The sequence below is a fragment of the Diadema antillarum genome, unplaced genomic scaffold (assembly GCF_040938485.1).
Source record: "Diadema antillarum isolate AM-2024a unplaced genomic scaffold, OU_Dant_1.0 seq00000304_RagTag, whole genome shotgun sequence".
NCBI lineage: Eukaryota > Metazoa > Echinodermata > Echinoidea > Diadematoida > Diadematidae > Diadema > Diadema antillarum.
In genome coordinates, this window is record NW_027271327.1 from 295,010 (window position 1) to 313,889 (window position 18,880).

At 41.2% G+C, this 18,880-nt stretch overlaps 1 protein-coding gene across 1 annotated transcript in view; it reads left to right on the top strand.

Moving 5' to 3' along the window:
• Window positions 1–18,880, top strand: part of LOC139730380 (uncharacterized) — a 73,453-nt gene that overhangs the window by 37,230 nt on the left and 17,343 nt on the right. The window contains exons 15-33 of the mRNA XM_071641246.1: window positions 391–564; window positions 1,505–1,652; window positions 2,010–2,411; window positions 3,015–3,137; window positions 3,878–4,047; window positions 4,505–4,673; window positions 5,318–5,480; window positions 5,941–6,188; window positions 6,724–7,098; window positions 7,689–8,135; window positions 9,278–9,517; window positions 10,319–10,396; window positions 11,379–11,534; window positions 12,268–12,518; window positions 13,342–13,360; window positions 15,544–15,582; window positions 16,366–16,722; window positions 17,905–18,027; window positions 18,702–18,845. Coding sequence (XP_071497347.1) covers window positions 391–564; window positions 1,505–1,652; window positions 2,010–2,411; window positions 3,015–3,137; window positions 3,878–4,047; window positions 4,505–4,673; window positions 5,318–5,480; window positions 5,941–6,188; window positions 6,724–7,098; window positions 7,689–8,135; window positions 9,278–9,517; window positions 10,319–10,396; window positions 11,379–11,534; window positions 12,268–12,518; window positions 13,342–13,360; window positions 15,544–15,582; window positions 16,366–16,722; window positions 17,905–18,027; window positions 18,702–18,845 — 3,826 coding nt within the window. The remainder of the gene's footprint in view (window positions 1–390; window positions 565–1,504; window positions 1,653–2,009; window positions 2,412–3,014; window positions 3,138–3,877; window positions 4,048–4,504; window positions 4,674–5,317; window positions 5,481–5,940; window positions 6,189–6,723; window positions 7,099–7,688; window positions 8,136–9,277; window positions 9,518–10,318; window positions 10,397–11,378; window positions 11,535–12,267; window positions 12,519–13,341; window positions 13,361–15,543; window positions 15,583–16,365; window positions 16,723–17,904; window positions 18,028–18,701; window positions 18,846–18,880) is intronic.

Consider the following 18,880-nt stretch of genomic DNA (forward strand, 5'->3'; position numbering starts at 1 on the left):
TTAGTAAAGTCTGTTCACAATTAGCTCATGTGCACATTTTTACAATTGCCTTTCATTTTGTTTCTAATTGGTTAGGTACTTCACTCGTTCTCGATTCGGCATGAACTTGCCAGTGATGTTCAAAGAATGTTTGGTTAAAAAACAACAACAACTTTTTAGGCACTGTTCAGTTCAGAAACTCAAGGTTCCTGGGATAATGGAGGAATCGTAGTCGTAGGTCGACAATACGCATGATCTCTTTCCATCATATCTGGAGCACCGGCCGTTTAGTTTGCAAACGAAACAGCTAAATGTTTTTCTGTCAACATCAGAATTGACGAGTCATATAAAAACGAATAAAAGAAATTGATCATCATTTGGCATGGCTGATTTCTCCACCGATGATCCGAGGTCGATTTACCAGAGCTGTATACGATCACGGCCGTCATCACACAAGGCCCTGGCGACCAGAACGTCGTGCGCTGGGTGACGGCCTATCGGCTGGCCTACTGGAGCGTACGCGCCATGAACGAGTCCGATGACAACGCCTGGCTGTTCTACCGTGACGTCGAAGGACGGCAGATGGTAAGGAATGAAAAGCAACTCGATTTTGAATACGCAACTGGTCAGTTCTAACATGGAGTTGTAGCTTCATCGTCCTAACCATCTTTGGTCATAAACTTCACGCCGGTCCCTAAATCACCCTGTACAACGTATGTTTGTCAATGATCAATTGATGTGTTTATTTTTGCTATCGTAAACCGAATGATATTACCGTGTATTGCCGCGGAAGAGGCAAGGCACTCTCAAGCTATGCTGATTGTAACATTGCTTTGGATCTAGCTGGTGGCTGATGCAAATGGTTGTGTCCTTCTAACATTGTCGTCATCGTCGTCATTATCGTCATCAATGTGATATCATCTTTAACTTATCATCTTTATTATACATTATCATATCAGTAAGTTTGCGTTCATTGAAAACAGTTAATATCAGCTTACTTAAAATGGAAGAGGAAAAACTATATCTCCCACTTGCATGTGATCACAAATAGGACAATATTAATAGCACACATCTGTGAAGTTTGAGGGAGATCTGATGATGAGTTCAATTGAAAGTTTTGAATTTTTGGAAGTTTCAGTGCCGCCATCGTTTAATGAGAAGATTACAACTGTTTGTGATTTCACACGTGGACAACGAAATATCACAAAGAATTCCACAAAATATCAGTTTTCATATAGAGTACACAATCCCTCCTCTTTATTCTGATATTATTCAAAATCATGTTAAATGTAAGAGTATTCCCCCTGCTTTCTAAAAGAAGTAAATAATCTTTTGTTTTGAGATCCAGCCATGGCTGCACTAAAATTTTAACAAATTCATAACTTTCAAGCAGATTGTCAGACTCCCCTCAAACTTCACTAGTTGTGCTACGCTCATAATGCTGCATTCACTTAATAATCCACATCAGTCATTGTTAGTATATTCGGATTTCATTTTCCTTTAATTTTGACACAACTGCCCGCAGATTCTTGAAGGAAACAGTGACCACAACACGGAGTCACGCACCAATCTGGACAGACCCATAGTGACAAGAAAAGTACGCATCATGCCCTACGAGTGGTACGGACCCAAGATCGTCATCCGGGCGGAGCTGGTCGGCTGTCCCCTTCGAGGTGAGGATAAAATGTGACTTAATGTCTCCTTCATTTGACATGTTATTGACTTTCAAGTCAATTCGTAAATACAGGGAGCATTTTGATATTGGTACCAATAAAGCTGCTCTCAAAATTTCCGGTTAAAAATATTTCACAATGCATAGACCCTACACTAAGCGGCAACAAAAGAAGCTTCCCACACGAGGTGGTTCACCTGTAACCAATTGAGTGCTGGAAAAGGATGACCGTTTTCATCGATCAAACTTAAACGAGCAAATACAAAATAACGAAAGGTATTTGAAATTTATCCAGCGACAAGATGATGAGTATCAAACAATACCATTTCTAGACCTTGACCTTCTTTTCTTCCTTCAGGGACCGGTAACGTGTGCAGGCGTGGGAAGTCCTTCCTCCACTCCGGCCACTGCTACAGTTCCGTAAGCAGCAACGAGCCATCGGCGTGCCAAGATATCTTCGCCGAGGAGAGTTCGCGCGCTCTGATCAAATCATCTGCGTTGAAGGCGGAGCTGCTCTCGCGCCAAAAGGACCTGGTCTTTCTCGCCAAGACGCAGCTGGTCATCGGCGCCACGAAGGCGGGAGACGATGTCCCTTTCGTTTGGGACGACGGAACGCCAATGATATACCAGGACTTCCTCGTCGACCCTCCCGAAAAGTCGGGGGTGGAGCTGTGCGCCGCAGTGGACGGCATGGCTAACTTCCGCTGGATGCCATTCGAATGTGATAGTACCATACTGCGCGGAACCTTGTGCGAACTCGGTAAGCTGTGTTATTCACAATTAATCTAAACGTTTCTTGTCTATTCAGCCTCGTACTCTCTTTGGTGTGTGGTAAAAAGTCAAGCATTTGCAGTCCAATTGAAATGATGGCGTTCTTATCCAGTACAGAATGACATTATTTAAAGTAAACAATCACATCCATAGCGTGCAATTCTGACCTTTGATTATACTACTTTTTATCGAGTAATGTAGCTGCACAAAACCACTTTAAAACACAAAATTGATATCATCTGTAAACCACTGCTGCCTTATCAATAATCTCTTCATTGCATTTGACTTCTGGTAGGAACACTGTCTCGATGGGTCATGAATATCTTATTTCATTGTTGCCTGTGGTTATGATGGGGAAAATCTGTATTCCCGCACATAGAAATCGAACACTTGAAACGTGGAGATTCGTGGCACCATACATTCAGATGGAGTGTATAGCCATAACTAAACTACATCAACAATATCTTTATTGATGAGCATTGTGATTATGCGCTGATCTGATTGATAATCCCGTGTTGTTCAATTCAAGCCATGATTAACAAAGACAAACTGCTCTAATTAGCTATTCGCTTGTACGTTCTCTCAAACGAAGATATGAACGAGTGTTTGCGGAGTGACTCGGGGTGCTCCAACGACTGCGCCAATGTTCCAGGCGGCTATTACTGCAGATGTCCGCGCGGGAGTAGACTGGACTCCACGAAGCACAATTGCATGGGTCGGTATTAACTACGAAGTGAGACAAATTGTAATCAGTTCGGTTCAATTCATTTGGAACTAAGATAAAAGCTTTTTCTCCTATTTCGGCTAGAGAAGAATACAACGCTATGATAGGTATTGCTGTGATCCAAACACCAACAAATATGGTTCAGTCTGTGTTCTTTTTATTCATATCTTTTCTGACTTTCATTCATTTTCTGTTTAGGCCGTACCTATTTCAATAACAAGCATTTAAATATGAGGGACTATTAAAAACAATAGTGAATAAGCCATCATCATGATCATGAATATTTTTTCATACTATTTCTCTTTAGACAATTTCATAAACGTAAATTTGAAGGCATGAAATATTCTCCATTATCCTTTCCACTCGGTCTCTCAACTCAAGGAATATTTCGTCTGTGTCGAAGTTACTTTTCTGGGGGCATTTCATGAAGATTTGGGTCAGATATTTCTCTTTCTGACAAATTTTCACAATGTACTGAAACCCTTGCATCTGAATGCCTGAGAGCATAATCAATATCCGACAAATTTGTCGACATAACCCTTCATGAAATGCCCTCCAGATCTTTTGGTCGTCACGGTCGCAGCAATTTAGACAGGAATTGAGAAATATTTTTTTTTCATTTGTTTCTATCAGAAATGAATACGCTAAAGCAAACAAAACCAGTACTGTCTGGCATATCAGTCTGGATTTTTTCCTTTCGGTGTTGAGCATTCTATTGATTGGTGTTGCAGATATATGTAACGACAACATCGCCACGCCCACAAATTCAACGATTACCCAGAGCGCCTATTCGTGCTTCTACGTCATCGATTCGGATACGTTCACGAGGTCCGAAGCAACGAATCAGTGCTCGGAAATCTTGGGCCATTTACCAAATATAGATGACGTGGTAACATTGCAAGTAAGCTATTGTTGTTGGTTTTTTTTTTGCATCGCCTAGTCTCGTGTACAGAAACAGAAATTACAAACAGACAGACAGACAGACAGAGACACCCACATACACACAAAAAAGATGACAAATAACTGTTAGTTGAACATCAGGTATAAGAATAACATGACAACAAGTGACTTATGTAAATCTAATTAATCAAATGAAGTTGATCCGCCTTTAGAAATAAGCGTTCCTTCAAGTGCACATTATGTCGGGAAGCACACTTCAGTGTTACTCAAAGGGTCACACGTGATTGCGTACCTTTCACACTTACTCATCAAAGTTCTCTTACGTACTTTCGATATCCTTTTGATCTGGGCGTGACATGTAAACAAACTATTGTAATTTCCAATAGAACATACACAGGACACACGAGGTGTCCGTAAGTGACGCTTTAATATCGCACGTGGTTTCTTTTCCTTCCCAGATATTAGCAGATGCTAATGACGTCAGACTCATAAGTCGAGACGACCCGGAAGTACTCGTCACTCTACCTTCCCAGGACAGCAATTGTCACACAATCAGACGAAACACAAGTGACCTCACTGACACCATTGACGACTGTGGCGCCGTGACAAAGTTCGTCTGTGAAGTTGGTTAGTTTCACTTCTCGACTTTAATATTAAGTTAATAGAACACTGACCTAGGGCTTTCTATAGCTCAGTCGTAAGAGCACCGGGCTAGCAATCCGGAGGTCTAGGGTTCCAATCCCGATGGAATCCCATTTTCTTTGCTCATTTTTCCACTAATGAAATATATTCATTTCTGGTCAGTTTCCTTCTGGGGGCATTTCATGAAGCATTTTGTCCGACAAAGTTGTCAGACAAATTTGCTCTCAGCCAATTAGATGCAAGGATTTCAGTAGCTTGTAACAGGTTGTCAGGAAAATATCTGACCAAAACGCTTCATAAAATGCCCCCCTGTTTGCGTTTGTTACTTTAATGTGAACACATTTTAGTATGATACAGAGCAACAGATTATTATGTAGTTGTTGGAACGTCTTGACTCATATCATAAGAAACTACATTCCATTCGGGCAATGTTTATGTATGATGGCATCATCGCACACGATTTATTCATGGTACATTTTGCAAAAAGAACAAAAGAGAAAAGTGGATGGTGAGCGGTGGATAGTCTTTAAATTTCAAGTAACATTCCAATTTTCTTGATTATTTCGACGAAAACCTGACCACTGAAAACACAATCATTTAATTCCTTCCTCTGTAAAATCCGTTCCAAGAATTCGCCGATCTGCGTTGCCATGGCAGCTGGTCAGAGGGCGTGGCCGATCACGTGACGTCAGCACCGTTCGGCCATCTGCAGGCTATGAGCTACCCACCGTGGTACAACCAGCTGTCGTCGTGCCGTTTCCATGTCAACGGTCCAGCGGGACTTAACGTCCGGTGAGGGAGTGTAGGGTTCAGCATCCACACTATGATATTTAGTCAACTCAGATTTCCAATGTTGTGAAACTTATTTTTGTACAATGTCGTATCACCATTATTATTTAGTTTTGAGGAAAAGGGCATTGGCGTAGATTCCAGGTTGAAAGTTCTTAAATAAAAGTGGCAGAAGCAAACAAAGAAGAAGATGAAGAAGAAGAAGAAGAAGAAGAAGGAGAAGGAGAAGGAGAAGAAAAATTTGAGGATAAGCATATACCGGAAGGCGAGATTCAAGCAAAGACACTGAAAGACGTAGGATACGAAAAAAGTCATAGGTATTGTCGCGAAACGTAACATTGTTAAAGTGGATCGTTTCCTTGCTGAAAGCATCTCCCGTCATGAAAATAATAACAACTCCACACGATTCCACTTCTTTGAAATACTTGTCTGATTGAGTTGCGCCTTTCTTATCCATAAAAAGGCTACACATCAGTTGGCTCAGTCTGCGCATGACCAATGACATCGCCTGCCTCGATACTCTCGACATAGAGGATGTTATCTCCCTTGGCAACCGTACCGCTTTCCATCAGCGTGGTGGTTACTGCGGCAACATTCAAGACGTGGAGGTCATCGGGAAGTCCAACGCCATGCGGCTGGAGCTGCGAATGGACGAACTGACCGTGGACATGCCCTTCGAGCTGGGCTTTGAGGCTCGGTACGACATGGTCGGTGAGTGGTCGAACGAATCATCTGAGTATGTATTATGCAACGTTTTCTACATTGCTACCGTGATGATATCAATGTCTAGCATATCTATCTCTCTTCTTTTTTTTTAAACTTCCGTGTATCCAGCTTTTTGTCCATCACATTTTGCTTTTTTTATCCTTCTCCTACTCCTTCTTCTACTCTTTCGTCGTCGTTTTCTTCTTCTTTTCATCATTACCATCATCTGCGTCTCATTTTCGTCCCTGTCATTGTTATCATTTCTGTCTCTGTCATTGTTATCATTTCTATTGTTGTTATTCATCATAGAACTTTGTTAATGTTACATTTTCACCATCATCATCGCCATCCTCGCCATTGTTGTTATTTTCTCTATCTTCGATTCAGTTCCATTGCTTTTAACATTTTTAAAGACAAAATAATTGTTTTCAATGTCACATATTTCTGTCAATATCCTTGCGATCACAGTAACACTATCGTCGTCATAATTTTCATAATCGTCATAATTACCACAATTTTTGTTTTTACTGCCATGCGACAGATTGTAAACAAATTGACTGTAACAAAGCTTGTGGGAGTGGCTATAAGACGTTTAACGACACCAGCGGTTATTTCAGCACCAAGGATTTCCCGTCGGCCATTCCGCCCTTCACCTCATGTCAGTGGAAGGTGTCAGCGGGAGAAGGTCGGTTCGTCGAGCTGCAGTTCCCCGCGTTCAATATCATGCAGTTCCCGAACAACGAGGAGTGCGTGGACGAGGTGTCAGTGTGGACGCATGAGGGCGCGGTCAAGGAGTCGATGTGCGGGCACGAGGCTCCGCCCCTTTTCGTCTCGAATTCGTCCATCGTGGTCGTTTCTCTGGATACGGGTTTGGCGGGCATGTCGCAGGGGTTTAACGCATCCTACCGCACCACAGGTAACCTTCATGAAATGGAGCAGCATCCCAGTAAATGCTCGGTACTCACGTAACAAATGCATTTTACCAATATTGACGTTATTTCATCTCAAGCAAAATTATAATTAAACTGAGTCTCTTCACATGGAAAAAAAAATCTAGGACATGTAAAACAGCAGTATAAGAGAAAGACCAAAATGGCGCTGTATGGCGATTGTGCTAATGATAGGGACACCACTCATACAAATACCACCACTACTACAACATCCACCATTAGTGGTAATAGCGAGCTTCAGATCTGCGACGCGAACGTGAAGGCGACGCAGTCTTCGGGTTGGACAATGGAAACACCTGTCTCGTGCATGTGCAGAACACCATTTTAAGCCTACTTGGCGTCGTCTTAGCCTTCACGTCGCAGATTTAAAGCTCACTAGTGATAGATATTTGAAGAATAAGGACAGAGGAATGTAGGCCTAAGTGGCGACACCAAAGAACACCTGTTCACATTCCGTTTGGGTGTGTAATTTACTTGCTCAGTGGTAAATAATGTAATTGATTGAGAATGCAATTATTGCAATCGATAAAGAGCGTCGATTTCAACCACATGATAGATATCGGTGGCTGTGGATTCGGCAGGGACACCTGCGCACGTGACACAAATGATGAATTCTGCACCCTCCCGTCTGCTGTCTTTGTCTCCGTCAACTACCCGTACCCCTACGAGGCAAACTCCCGGTGCTTGTGGTACATCCGCACCCCCGAGGGCTCCTTCGTCACCATCACCTTCCTTAATTTCAGCGTCTGGTCCCATGTCGAAGACACTGATTGCCAAGATTCCGACTACGTCGTTATTTTCGACGGTTGGGACACAAAGGAACCAGACATGACGCAACTGGGGAGATTCTGCAATGGCATGCCGCCGCCAAGTGCGGTGAGGAGCAGCTCGAATACCGTGGCCGTCAAATTTAGGTCAAACGATGACGGTATGGAAGGCCAAGGGTTTTACGCCGAGTATCGCTCGTCCTACACCGAACTGGACATCGAGGTGTCTCCGAATGGTAAAAGATTGCAAAAAAAGTATGGCGTATGTCGATTACATCCTTGAATGTGTCAAACATTAACATTGTTTTGATATTTGGGTACCAACTGCGCTCTTTAGAAACAGCACATGAGCATTTTTAAGCATGTCCTGTTTTATTTCTGTTACATTGGTTACTTCGTATCGTCATTCCCACAAAGGTAAAGCGTTTATAAATTAAAATGGGTCATTACACATTCGATAAGACTGTACGAAGAAAAGAACAATTGCCATCAGAAAAAATGTGAGAGCTCTGCTTTGTGCTACCGTTCGGTAATAGACCAGTTTGTAATTCTACTTTGCGTATGAGCATTTGTACCAACACAGACATTTTGGTTTTAAATTCACTGAGATAAGCATCTGTCATGCGATGGTTATTCATGTAATCTTTATCTAAATGGTGCTTGCCAGCACATCCATCTGACAGCAAGAATGGTATTTTGCAATATAAAAGGAAATAGGCTCTTATTGCATTCAATACAAAACAATGAAATTAATGCCTGCTAAATTGTCAACTGATGGAGTATTCTGATCACCTGATCTAAACACAAATTCATCTTTGTTTGAACATGAATTCCATAAATTGTTACGTCGGGCAAGCTTATGCATTGTGCCGCTTTAAAAACGATGAAGAGCCTAACCAACTGAGAAAAAAAGAAAGGTCATTTGTACCAATGTGTACATGAGCTAATTACGAATTGGCTTATTATGTCAAAGCTCACGAGTGCTCGCATTCAACGAATCACATCAGGCAGCGTCAAGATTAGCGTACAAGGCAACATGTAGAGTTTACGTAAGCACACAATTCCCTACTTTCGATAAAATCTGAATGCGCAGCCTTCCAGAATCTGCAAAGTAGACAGAGGTTTGTACGTCTTTGGCACTGCTAGGTTCTAGTGAAATGTAGAAAAGATTAATTTTTATTAGCCCAATTTATCGATTGCTCAAGTCATAGTGCGCACCTGTGATTCCTGTCTGTCACAGTAATGCTTGGGAGAATTATTGGTTTGATGTTGATTTAAAAATAGACAGATGTCAGTGGATTTTTATGTCACAACATCATTATGTTGTGATGAACTGGATTATTTCACATGTCATTTACGACCTTTTGCATCAATCAAGTCCGTTCTTGCGTTTTGATCCGTACAGAGTACGCATGTCCCGATGGCTGGGAAGAGTTCAGAGGTAACTGCTACCGCTTCACTTCACTCAACCAAACCCTCAGGTGGAACGATGCCTCTCTCGCATGCGACGAAGAGGGCGCACATCTCGTGAGCATCAAGGACTCGGTAGAAATGAGCTACATCCACTATATGCTGACGTCATCTTGGTTTACAGGAAACGACGAAAAAACGTACATCGGCAAGTAACACATTATTCACTCATATTCTGCTGATTTGCAGTCGATACCCTTCGATATTATTACGCAAGTTCTTGTGCTTAATTTTCGGGTTTTCCTCTGATGTTTCTTTCAATAAATGAATTATTTTAACATCTGCTCTCTTTATCCAATTGAACATAATTTCTTAAAAACCTCGACTTCCCGTAAACACCTGTCTAAGTATGATCGAGACTAGTATTCGACGGGTTAAGAAGGATGGCCTTATGCGAACTTGCATTCAGCTCTTGTAGAACTTTGATTGAGGTAAACATTGTACTCGAATTCGTTATACCTAATTTCCCTTCTTGAAGTGATGGAAGTGTTATCACCTCCAATATTGTTTAGTGGGAAGCTGTTATACAAATAATACATGTTTATGAGTGCGACGAACATAATACTTCATGAGGTGAAAGATGAAATGATCTATTCTACAAGGGAGGGCCGAGTTGAATGGATCATTAATTTCATTTTGTACGGAATGGAATATTATTGCTCTCGGCGTGCGTGCAACGGAGCAAATCGCATGGATCCAAGACTGTTCGGTAAATGGAGCCACAATTGCACGAATTACTACGTGATGATAAAATTGGACAGATGATCAATATCAAACAACCAATCAAATGACAAGGATTTATCAAGGTGCTGAATAGTCGCCTCAGGAGAACTAATGGAAGAATCCCACGCGGATACGCACAAAATAACGTTGATAATCACTGCATGAAATCGATGTAAAGGGTGGTTTAAAATGAATAATTATATATGTTGTGATTTGTGTTTTTCAGGTCTGACCGACGCGGCCAAAGAAGGTCACTTCCGTTGGATGGACGGCAGTCCGCTGAGCTATGCAGATTGGTTCTTCGATACAGTGTAAGTGTTAGGATATGAGAAATATGATATACAGTATATCTATCGATCTAATACACATATTGCAACTTCTTCGTCGACAGAGAGTTAGTGTAATAGGACATTGCCTTCTTAATGGTGCAAGACATAATAAACTTCATAATTATAATATACAGTAGATCTATCGATCTAATGCAAACACTGCAAAATACTTCGATAGAGAGTTAATAGCGTGACAGGACACTCACTTTTTAATGATCTAGGATATGATAAACTGGTCATGAGTGCAACGCACTTTTATTTCGCGCGTACTCATCTTGCGTTAGGACTGTGTGGACTGTGTGGAGATCAGCGAAACAAAAGGGACTATCAACATAGAGTGTAACGAACTTTTCCTCTCAGGTGATGTGATGGGCAAAACTACGCTTCATCACGTGATCAGCTCTGGACCAATCCTATTGCAACATTCTTAGTATGTGGAATATGAATAGTAAATAGATGGACAGATAGATAAAGACAAGGAGGATTGAGAGAAAGAGGGGAACAGGCCCATAACTAACAGTCCCCCAAATAAAAAAGAACAGGAAAAAATGAGGTGCGGAACCCCCATCCGTTACAAAATGAAAGCGGGCTTGAAGATTTTCTCTTTTTTGGGGGGGGGGGGGGAGGGGCTTATCAGCCGATGAAACCAGGAAGTGGCACTGGAAACGAAAAGATTGCACGTGAGTTTTTGTGTTTGTGTTTGTGTTTGTGTTTGTGTTTGTGTTTGTGTGTGTGTGTTTTTTTTTTTTTTTGCTTGCCAGCAGATCAAACACGGAAGTGGTCAACTTTTTCTAAATCCTAGTAACGGGCCTGGAAAAGAACAAATGAATATAGGACAGTATCAACAGCATATATATATAATATATATATGTATAATATATGTATATATATATATATATATATATATATATATATACATATTTAGTTATAAATCTTCGTGTCATCTCACTTTGTCACGTGACAGTTCGCTGGACATGTCTCAACCGAACGGAGGCGAGCAGGAAGACTGCACGATGATCTACCAACAGAGTCTGCTCTCGTCCGCAAATTGGCACGACATCGCCTGCGCGTCGCTGCAGGCGAGGCAATACATCTGCAAACAAGGTGCAAAAGGTGAGCCTGAAATTCAGGACAAATAGACTTGATTGGCGAAGTTACTCTTTTTTCGTTTTCTTTTCAAATTTAAAAAACTAACTCGGGCGATGCGCTGTAATAAATTATGAGGACAGGACTCTCTGTCATACATTTTGGGAAGTCTTTTTCAATCAGTTTGCTTGTATATACAGCTTATCTCTGCTTTCTAATACACACACAAATAGATACATGAAAATTTATACTATATATATATATATATATATATATATATATGTGTGTGTGTGTGTGTGTGTGTGTGTGTGTGTTTGTTTGTGCGTATGAGTGCGCCTGTGAATATAAAAACGAATATTGAGACATGATGTAAATGACATACAGCCGCTAAACACACTCGAACACACATACACACACACACACACACATACACACTCATCTGAGATCACACGCACGACTTAAATTTTTGAACATTGATAAACGATAAATGAAATGAAGACATTGAGCGAAAAAAAAGAAGAAATGCTAGGAAATCAAAGAATTCTCCTGGAAAACAATACAATTTATTTCCAGAACAGAGTGTTGTTTTTCAACAAAGTGAAACATACTGAAAAATGATTGTCGCATATCATCACTGGAAACCAATTCCATCGAAGTTCAGGAAATTTCACTACAAGAAATAAGTTCTTTGAAGAAGTAAGAGTCATTTTTGGCGCTCTGGAATCTGAGAGTTAAACTCGAGGAGGACTAACGCCTACAGGGTTCCACAGTGACGTCACAGGGAAAACGGACGACTTGAGTGTGGTTTTGGCATGTCCCGGATGCAGACTAGGTGAACTTGTGTGGGTAGCTAGGCTGCGAAGAGCGGCGACGTCGAAGCTGGCTGCAGAGCTGGTGATCGGTGGCACAGACGACACGGGCCGGACGATTGCTGGGCTCGGAACCGTGGTGGGCAGTCTCGAAGGCATGGCTGGTGTCGGGATGAACGGGTGGCCGCCGACGGGAACGGAGGTGACGCCCGCGGCTGCAAGGAGAGTCGCTTCGCTGTGATGCGGTGTCGCGGCGAAGTTGTATGGGGGAAGTCCCGGTAGCATAGCCAAGTGAGAGCCTGTGACAAGTTGAGGGTAGGCGGCCATTGCCATGTATCCCATGTGATGTGGACTAGGGATACCAATCGGGTAGGCATATGGTGAGATGCCCGATGCACGCACTCGGCGGCGCGCCTGACGACGTCGGTAGTCTCCTCGGGCGAAGTCGTCGACATTTGCGGGATGGATGGCCCAAAAGTGACCTCTACCGTCTCCACTGCGGCCTGCCTTGATGAAGCACTCGTTGAGCGAGAGGTTGTGGCGTATGCTGTTTCGCCAGCTGCGCTCGTTGTCCTTGAAGAAGGGAAAGCGCTTCATAATGTACTCGTAGATGTCGCAGAGCAGCAGCCGCTTCTCGGGCGAGTTGAGTATGGCCATGGCGATGAGAGCGATGTAGGAATGCGGTGGCTTCTTCGCCGATGTCGAGCCGTCATCGCTGGAAGAGGCCTCGGAACTGTTGCTCTCTGAAGGGCTAATAGGACTGACCGGGTGGCCGTCTGCTGCGGGTGACATCGGCATCGCCGCCTGCAGCTGCGGACGGGGCACTCTCCCGAACTCTGCCTGAGCTGCTAGTATCGGACTGGAACGGTGGGACGTACAGTCACTCTGAGCCAGATGATCAATGCTGAACAAGGTCATGATGGAAATTTGAGAGTTTTGAGTTGTGTTACGAGAGATGTTGCAGAGAGAGCTGACGTTAAAACGTGTGATCCGAACAACCTTGATGGTCCTTATTTATACCCGAGGACCAGCCAGGCAGCCAAGGTAATCTCACGAACACTGATCCTTCAGCGATCCCACTGTTTCCCTGAAAAGAATGTAATCATCGATCATTGTCAGTCAACAATAGTAACACCAGTATTCTTACCCACTAGTAAGACCAATCAAGAAGTTTTCAAATAGGATCATTGCTTAATTGAGCTATACATCGAAGAAGAAGCCCTACCTGTCAATCAGTTCGGAGGGTCAAGTCCATTGTCTTGGCAACCTATAGAATCGCGGAGTGATCGACGCGTGTCACGTGTGCACGTGGGAGGAGCTCAAAGTGTCCTCTATTGTTACTTGTTGGAGCGTCGCTCAATGAGCATCATGGTCTAGTCATTAAGTTGACTGACGTGTGATCACGCTTTTCACAGGCGTGGCTTGGATCAAACCCTTCTGTTCTTGGACCAAACTTGGACAAAAGTTTTCGAGTCATTTGGATTGAAGTCAAGCGTTTATCACGCTTGTCAGTCACGCCATATGAAGAGGCTGATCCCAATAGAAATCCGTCCTATTATGTTCTACTATGTCAAGTTCTGAGAATTTGATGGACAAATTGCAAATAAAAGAGGATACTTGAGTGTGAATTGTGTGACGTCCAGTGGCTTTATGGCTGTTGTCGTTGTTTTCACATCACGTCTGTATAACCTCAGACGACGTAATTAATCTTGACGGAGGGAGGCTGAAGCCAGGCAGCGAAAGTGTGGAGTTTGAGACAGGAATGAGTTTATTTATTTATCCTTTTGTCTGCTTTGAATGTTTTTCTTTCTTTCTTTATTTATTTTTGCTTTCAGTTTTCTGAAGTACTAATCTAACGAAGTGATATTCCTATTAGTGTATTAATTGATTATGATAAAATTTGATTCTTTGTCAAAGTTCATGTCACCTTACAAGTCATTGCCAAATGGTGCACTTACAAAAATGTTGTCAGGTAGAGGGAGAGAGAGAGAAAAAAATACGCGTTTTAATCCAGTGGTATGACCATCTTACTGCGTAATAAAGTTCTAGTCATAAAAACAAAACCACTTCCAAAGAAATAAATCTTTAAACTACACGAAAAGCATTTTGAAACTGTGTTCGGTTTTCTTTTTTCTTTCTGGGGATATCTGACATATGAATTAATGACAAAGTTTTTTATGTTATGTTCTTCTCAACCGTTTTGTTGTTGTTTTTTATATCACTTAGATACTAAACATGAACCCACCATGCGTGTATTTCTTATAGTAGCTATGCTTTTTGAACCGAAATAATCAATTTGAAAGCTTTATTTCAAACTAATGATTAATTCAATAATGGACATTTGAAACGTCCTGCGAGATTAAGGATTTTGAGAAATATATTATCATTGTTTCTCATAAAAAAAATAAATCTTAAAAGAAGACAAAGCAAAACAAAATCAATCAATGCAATCGTAAGCCATCTATGGTGGAAATTTGCTACCGTTTTTGACAAACAATGTAGAATAATATAACAGCAAAATGTTTCTGCTCAGAATCTAAGAAGACATTGTTTCACAACAGCTGTAATAATAAAACTCCTTGAAAGACGAATCGTTTTAACGAATTTTCGCCCATATGGCTTTGTCAAGTTAATTTTACAGAGAACGTGAAGAACAGGAAGCCTGAAAATGTGTGTTTTCTTTAAATAGACTGTTGTTATTAGCAACATGATACATTTGTTGAGTTCGGTTTTATATATAACAAAAATAAAGCTTTCCATCTTCCATCACGCCGATAAATGCGAACATCTATCAACAGTGTACCCTTTCACCATAGATAGTTTGCTTCTTGTTATGTTCTACTTTAGCGGTACATTGCCCTTCTGGTCCTTTCGTATTTAACATTATGTTGTTCAAAAAAGAAACAAAATATGATTATTATTCCAATGTAGTATACTTGCATGGTTTTATGTTATTAAATGATAGATATGATTCTATGATAACTATGAATGATAGAGGCTTTGTATTGGGGAAAAAACTTTTTACCATGAATCTGGGAACAAAAATCTATTTCAAATGAGCGCATTGGCATAAGTCATGATTATCAGTTGATTTCATTTATCAATTACCGCTTGAGAATTTCCATTTCCTTATTTCCACAAACTTTTTCTTTTCCATTGCCCATTAATTTGTCGATCACCGTTCACTCAGCAAATAAAATTTCTTTCTCGCGCTCTTTCCTACACAGATCGTGTCACTCTGAGCATTGGTGATTTGATAACTGAAGGTAAGGTGAAAAGTAGCATTTCTTCTGTTTTGTAAGAGCACATCGATTCTTATTTTCCTTTTGATGTATGGTCTCGAGGAGCATCAAAATGTCGTTAACGCACTGTGTGCGTTAGTCCGTTTGAAAATATAATTTAACCGCATATCCGGGGCTCGTCTTGGAATCTTATGAATTCTATGTAAGTATAACTGCAGCTATCACTTATCAAAACATACAGAAGAGTTTATTGGTTGTTGTTAGACTGTTTTCACTACATTATAAACTAATTTGTGCTTTGCTAAGGTGTTTAATTAAATGGATTCAGGTACTAATAATAATTTCTTTATCGGCATGTACGTCGATACCAAAGTATCTTGGCTCCAGTAACAGATGCATATTAGAAAATGAATACGATTCCGTCGAATTCCCCGACTCTGTAATAAGCTTAATTATTTTATATGGATGTAGATATGAGATTAATTCTTCGTAGAATACCATGATGAAACTCTGCAAGAGCAAGATAGTGCTCTAACATTTATTTCCAGGCATGATTGCGTAACAATGGCCTTCTTGTGAAGTATTTTGAAAACAGACGATCTGTGGTGAAATTCAATAAAGCAGTGATCCTTTACTGCTAACATCAGCATTTCTATTAGGAGAAGAGGTCATGTCATATGGTCATTATGCAAAAAACAGCAACAATAACAATCCTTTAATGTGGCATTATACTCAACGCACTAGTCTCTTGTAATTTTACTTTAAACCAGTGTGGATGTCTTTTTTTAATACAAATCATGGTTCTAGAGTGTCCACAACAGAGTGTTCGTGTAGGCGATCTATGCCTCTGGCTCCGTGAGAACACTGGATCCCCACTCCCATCTGCATCATGTCCACCCTTACCCGCTTCCCACACCCTTCCCGTACGACGCGTTCGAGCTACCGTAGGCCTTCTCTGGCCCGGCGGAGATGAGGAGTTCGGTGTCAGAATCAATCTGCAGGGTGTGTACAGTGGGGAGAACGAAACTCTGCAGTCTCCTAGCAGCGGCGGCGCCTGGAACGGTCCATGTCACGTGATGACATACGTCGACGATGATTGGCAGGTAGTTAGCGAGTCGTGCTCACCGGAGTACAATGGGAGCGTGTGTTACCAAGTTGTGTCTGGTAAGTGATTGCTAATTGTGCAGTGGTTGTCTCTTCCTTTCACACCAGCTTTTTCTCTCATTAAACAAAGCAAGCGGATTAGCCGTGAGTGACAAAACTTTTTCTGCATAATCCAACGAAACAGCTTAAAGATTGTTCAAAGTTTTCATGACAATGTAAACGACCCACTTCATTGGCTTGTCTACAAGACTTGCCGTGCTGATCTCACTCTACAAGCTGTCACGTCATCGGATATCAAAGACTTCCCCCTCTTTTAAATCTTCATTGAAAAAATCTTACGATTTCGCCAAAAAGGCCTCATTCGAGAAATAAATGTCTGAAATGTTCAACCTAGGATGACATTTGAAGAGCAGCAGACTTTCCTCTTCCATGTGAGGTACCCACATAGTACAAGCATGGTCTTTTGAGCGGGTACCTCCATTTTTTTTTTCGCAGAATGTATAAATATGTTTGCATAGATTATGCCTCATATTGTAATGACTACAGACATGAACATGTTATCCTTTGCTACCTGTGCATCATTCCACGAAATGCATGTCAAATTCCACGCTTTTCTTTATACATTCTGTTGCAAAAGTGAAAATAAGTTTGAATTAAATTGAATTGATAATTATTTCAGTTTCAGCTGAATGGTTGTTTTTGCGTGAACAATGACATAGAGAATGCGCATAAAATAAACCAGTGTCAAAGTAATCAGCAGCGTACTTGTTAATGTAGACATCCTGTAATTCAGCTACCTCACATCCCCAGAGAAATATTTGAACGAGGTATTATATGTCTAAGTACAATGATTCGACATCAACTTATTGGATGTGTGGCGCATTCATTTACCCAAACGAGGACTTCGCTAACAAATCATTAATATAAGTAGTTTATAATTTTTCGGTAGTCGTTTAGCTGTAAAAGAAGCGACCTTTTGTTTGTGACATCGCGAAATCTCCTCGTAAGTATGGATAGCATTTCTCACCAAACAAGTTTGGCATGTGCATTTCATAGTATCAATAAACCGAAACTATGAATATTATATATATAATAATGTTCTGTCCGTAGATATCATTGTTTATCTGGTATAAGCAGCATTCATAGAAATGTGCAAGTGGACAACAAATAGATTTAAGATTTTCTTCATTAATTCTTCCATCGTGCTTTGCGCTTTTCACCTCTTTATCACGCATCAAACAGAAAGTATGAGTTACTGTCCGGAAGATATGTTTGTGTGCCCCAACGGCGAGTGCATTCAATCCGTGTACGTGTGTGACGAGCACGCCGATTGCCTCGATGGCGCCGATGAGAGATCGTGCTCAAGTAAATATATCATATCTGTTTATTTCTCACTATTTGAATTTCCTTTCATCGACAATATCAAATTATGAGGGAAAAAATAAAAGAAAGAAACTGGATGAGGATTCGCATTGTCGATGTGTTGGATTTCATTCAAAGTTTAAAATACGGAGGGTTATTATTTTCTACTCTCTTCTCTTACTTCCCATTAGTTCATAACCACCATGTGCCATCACTGTGATATAGAAGGCCTACTACTACTATACTTCTACTACTACTACTGCTGCTGCTGCTACTACTACTACTACTACTACCACTACTGCTACTACTACTACTACTACCACTACTACTACTACTGCTGCTGATACTACTACTACTACTACTACTACCACTACTACTACTACTACTACTACTACTACTACTACCATCACCACCACCACCACCTCCACTATTATTGTATTGACACCTTGTACAATACACTTGTCAATTACAAATTAATGCTTTCTGGTCTTGTGTACATTTTTTTTAATGAGCAAAAAGTGTGTGCGCTTGTGGTTGTGTATGGGGGGGGGGGGCGATCTATCATTTAGGTAATACAGTGTACCAATTTCAATCCATAAAATCATTCTGTATCCCTACTACGTTGTTCCTAATACCGGTATTCATAAATCTACGTATATATATTTTTTTTCAACTAGATTCTCTCAGTGGCACGATGGAATCAGAAACAAGGAGCTGTTCCCCGTCAAGTTTTACGTGTGAGACGGGCGAATGTATCTCAGTCTCCTTCTACTGTGATTTCATCCAGCACTGCCCCGACGGCTCGGACGAGGCGGACTGCAGTGAGTAGATCCCAATCGTCAAGTTTACACCTCCT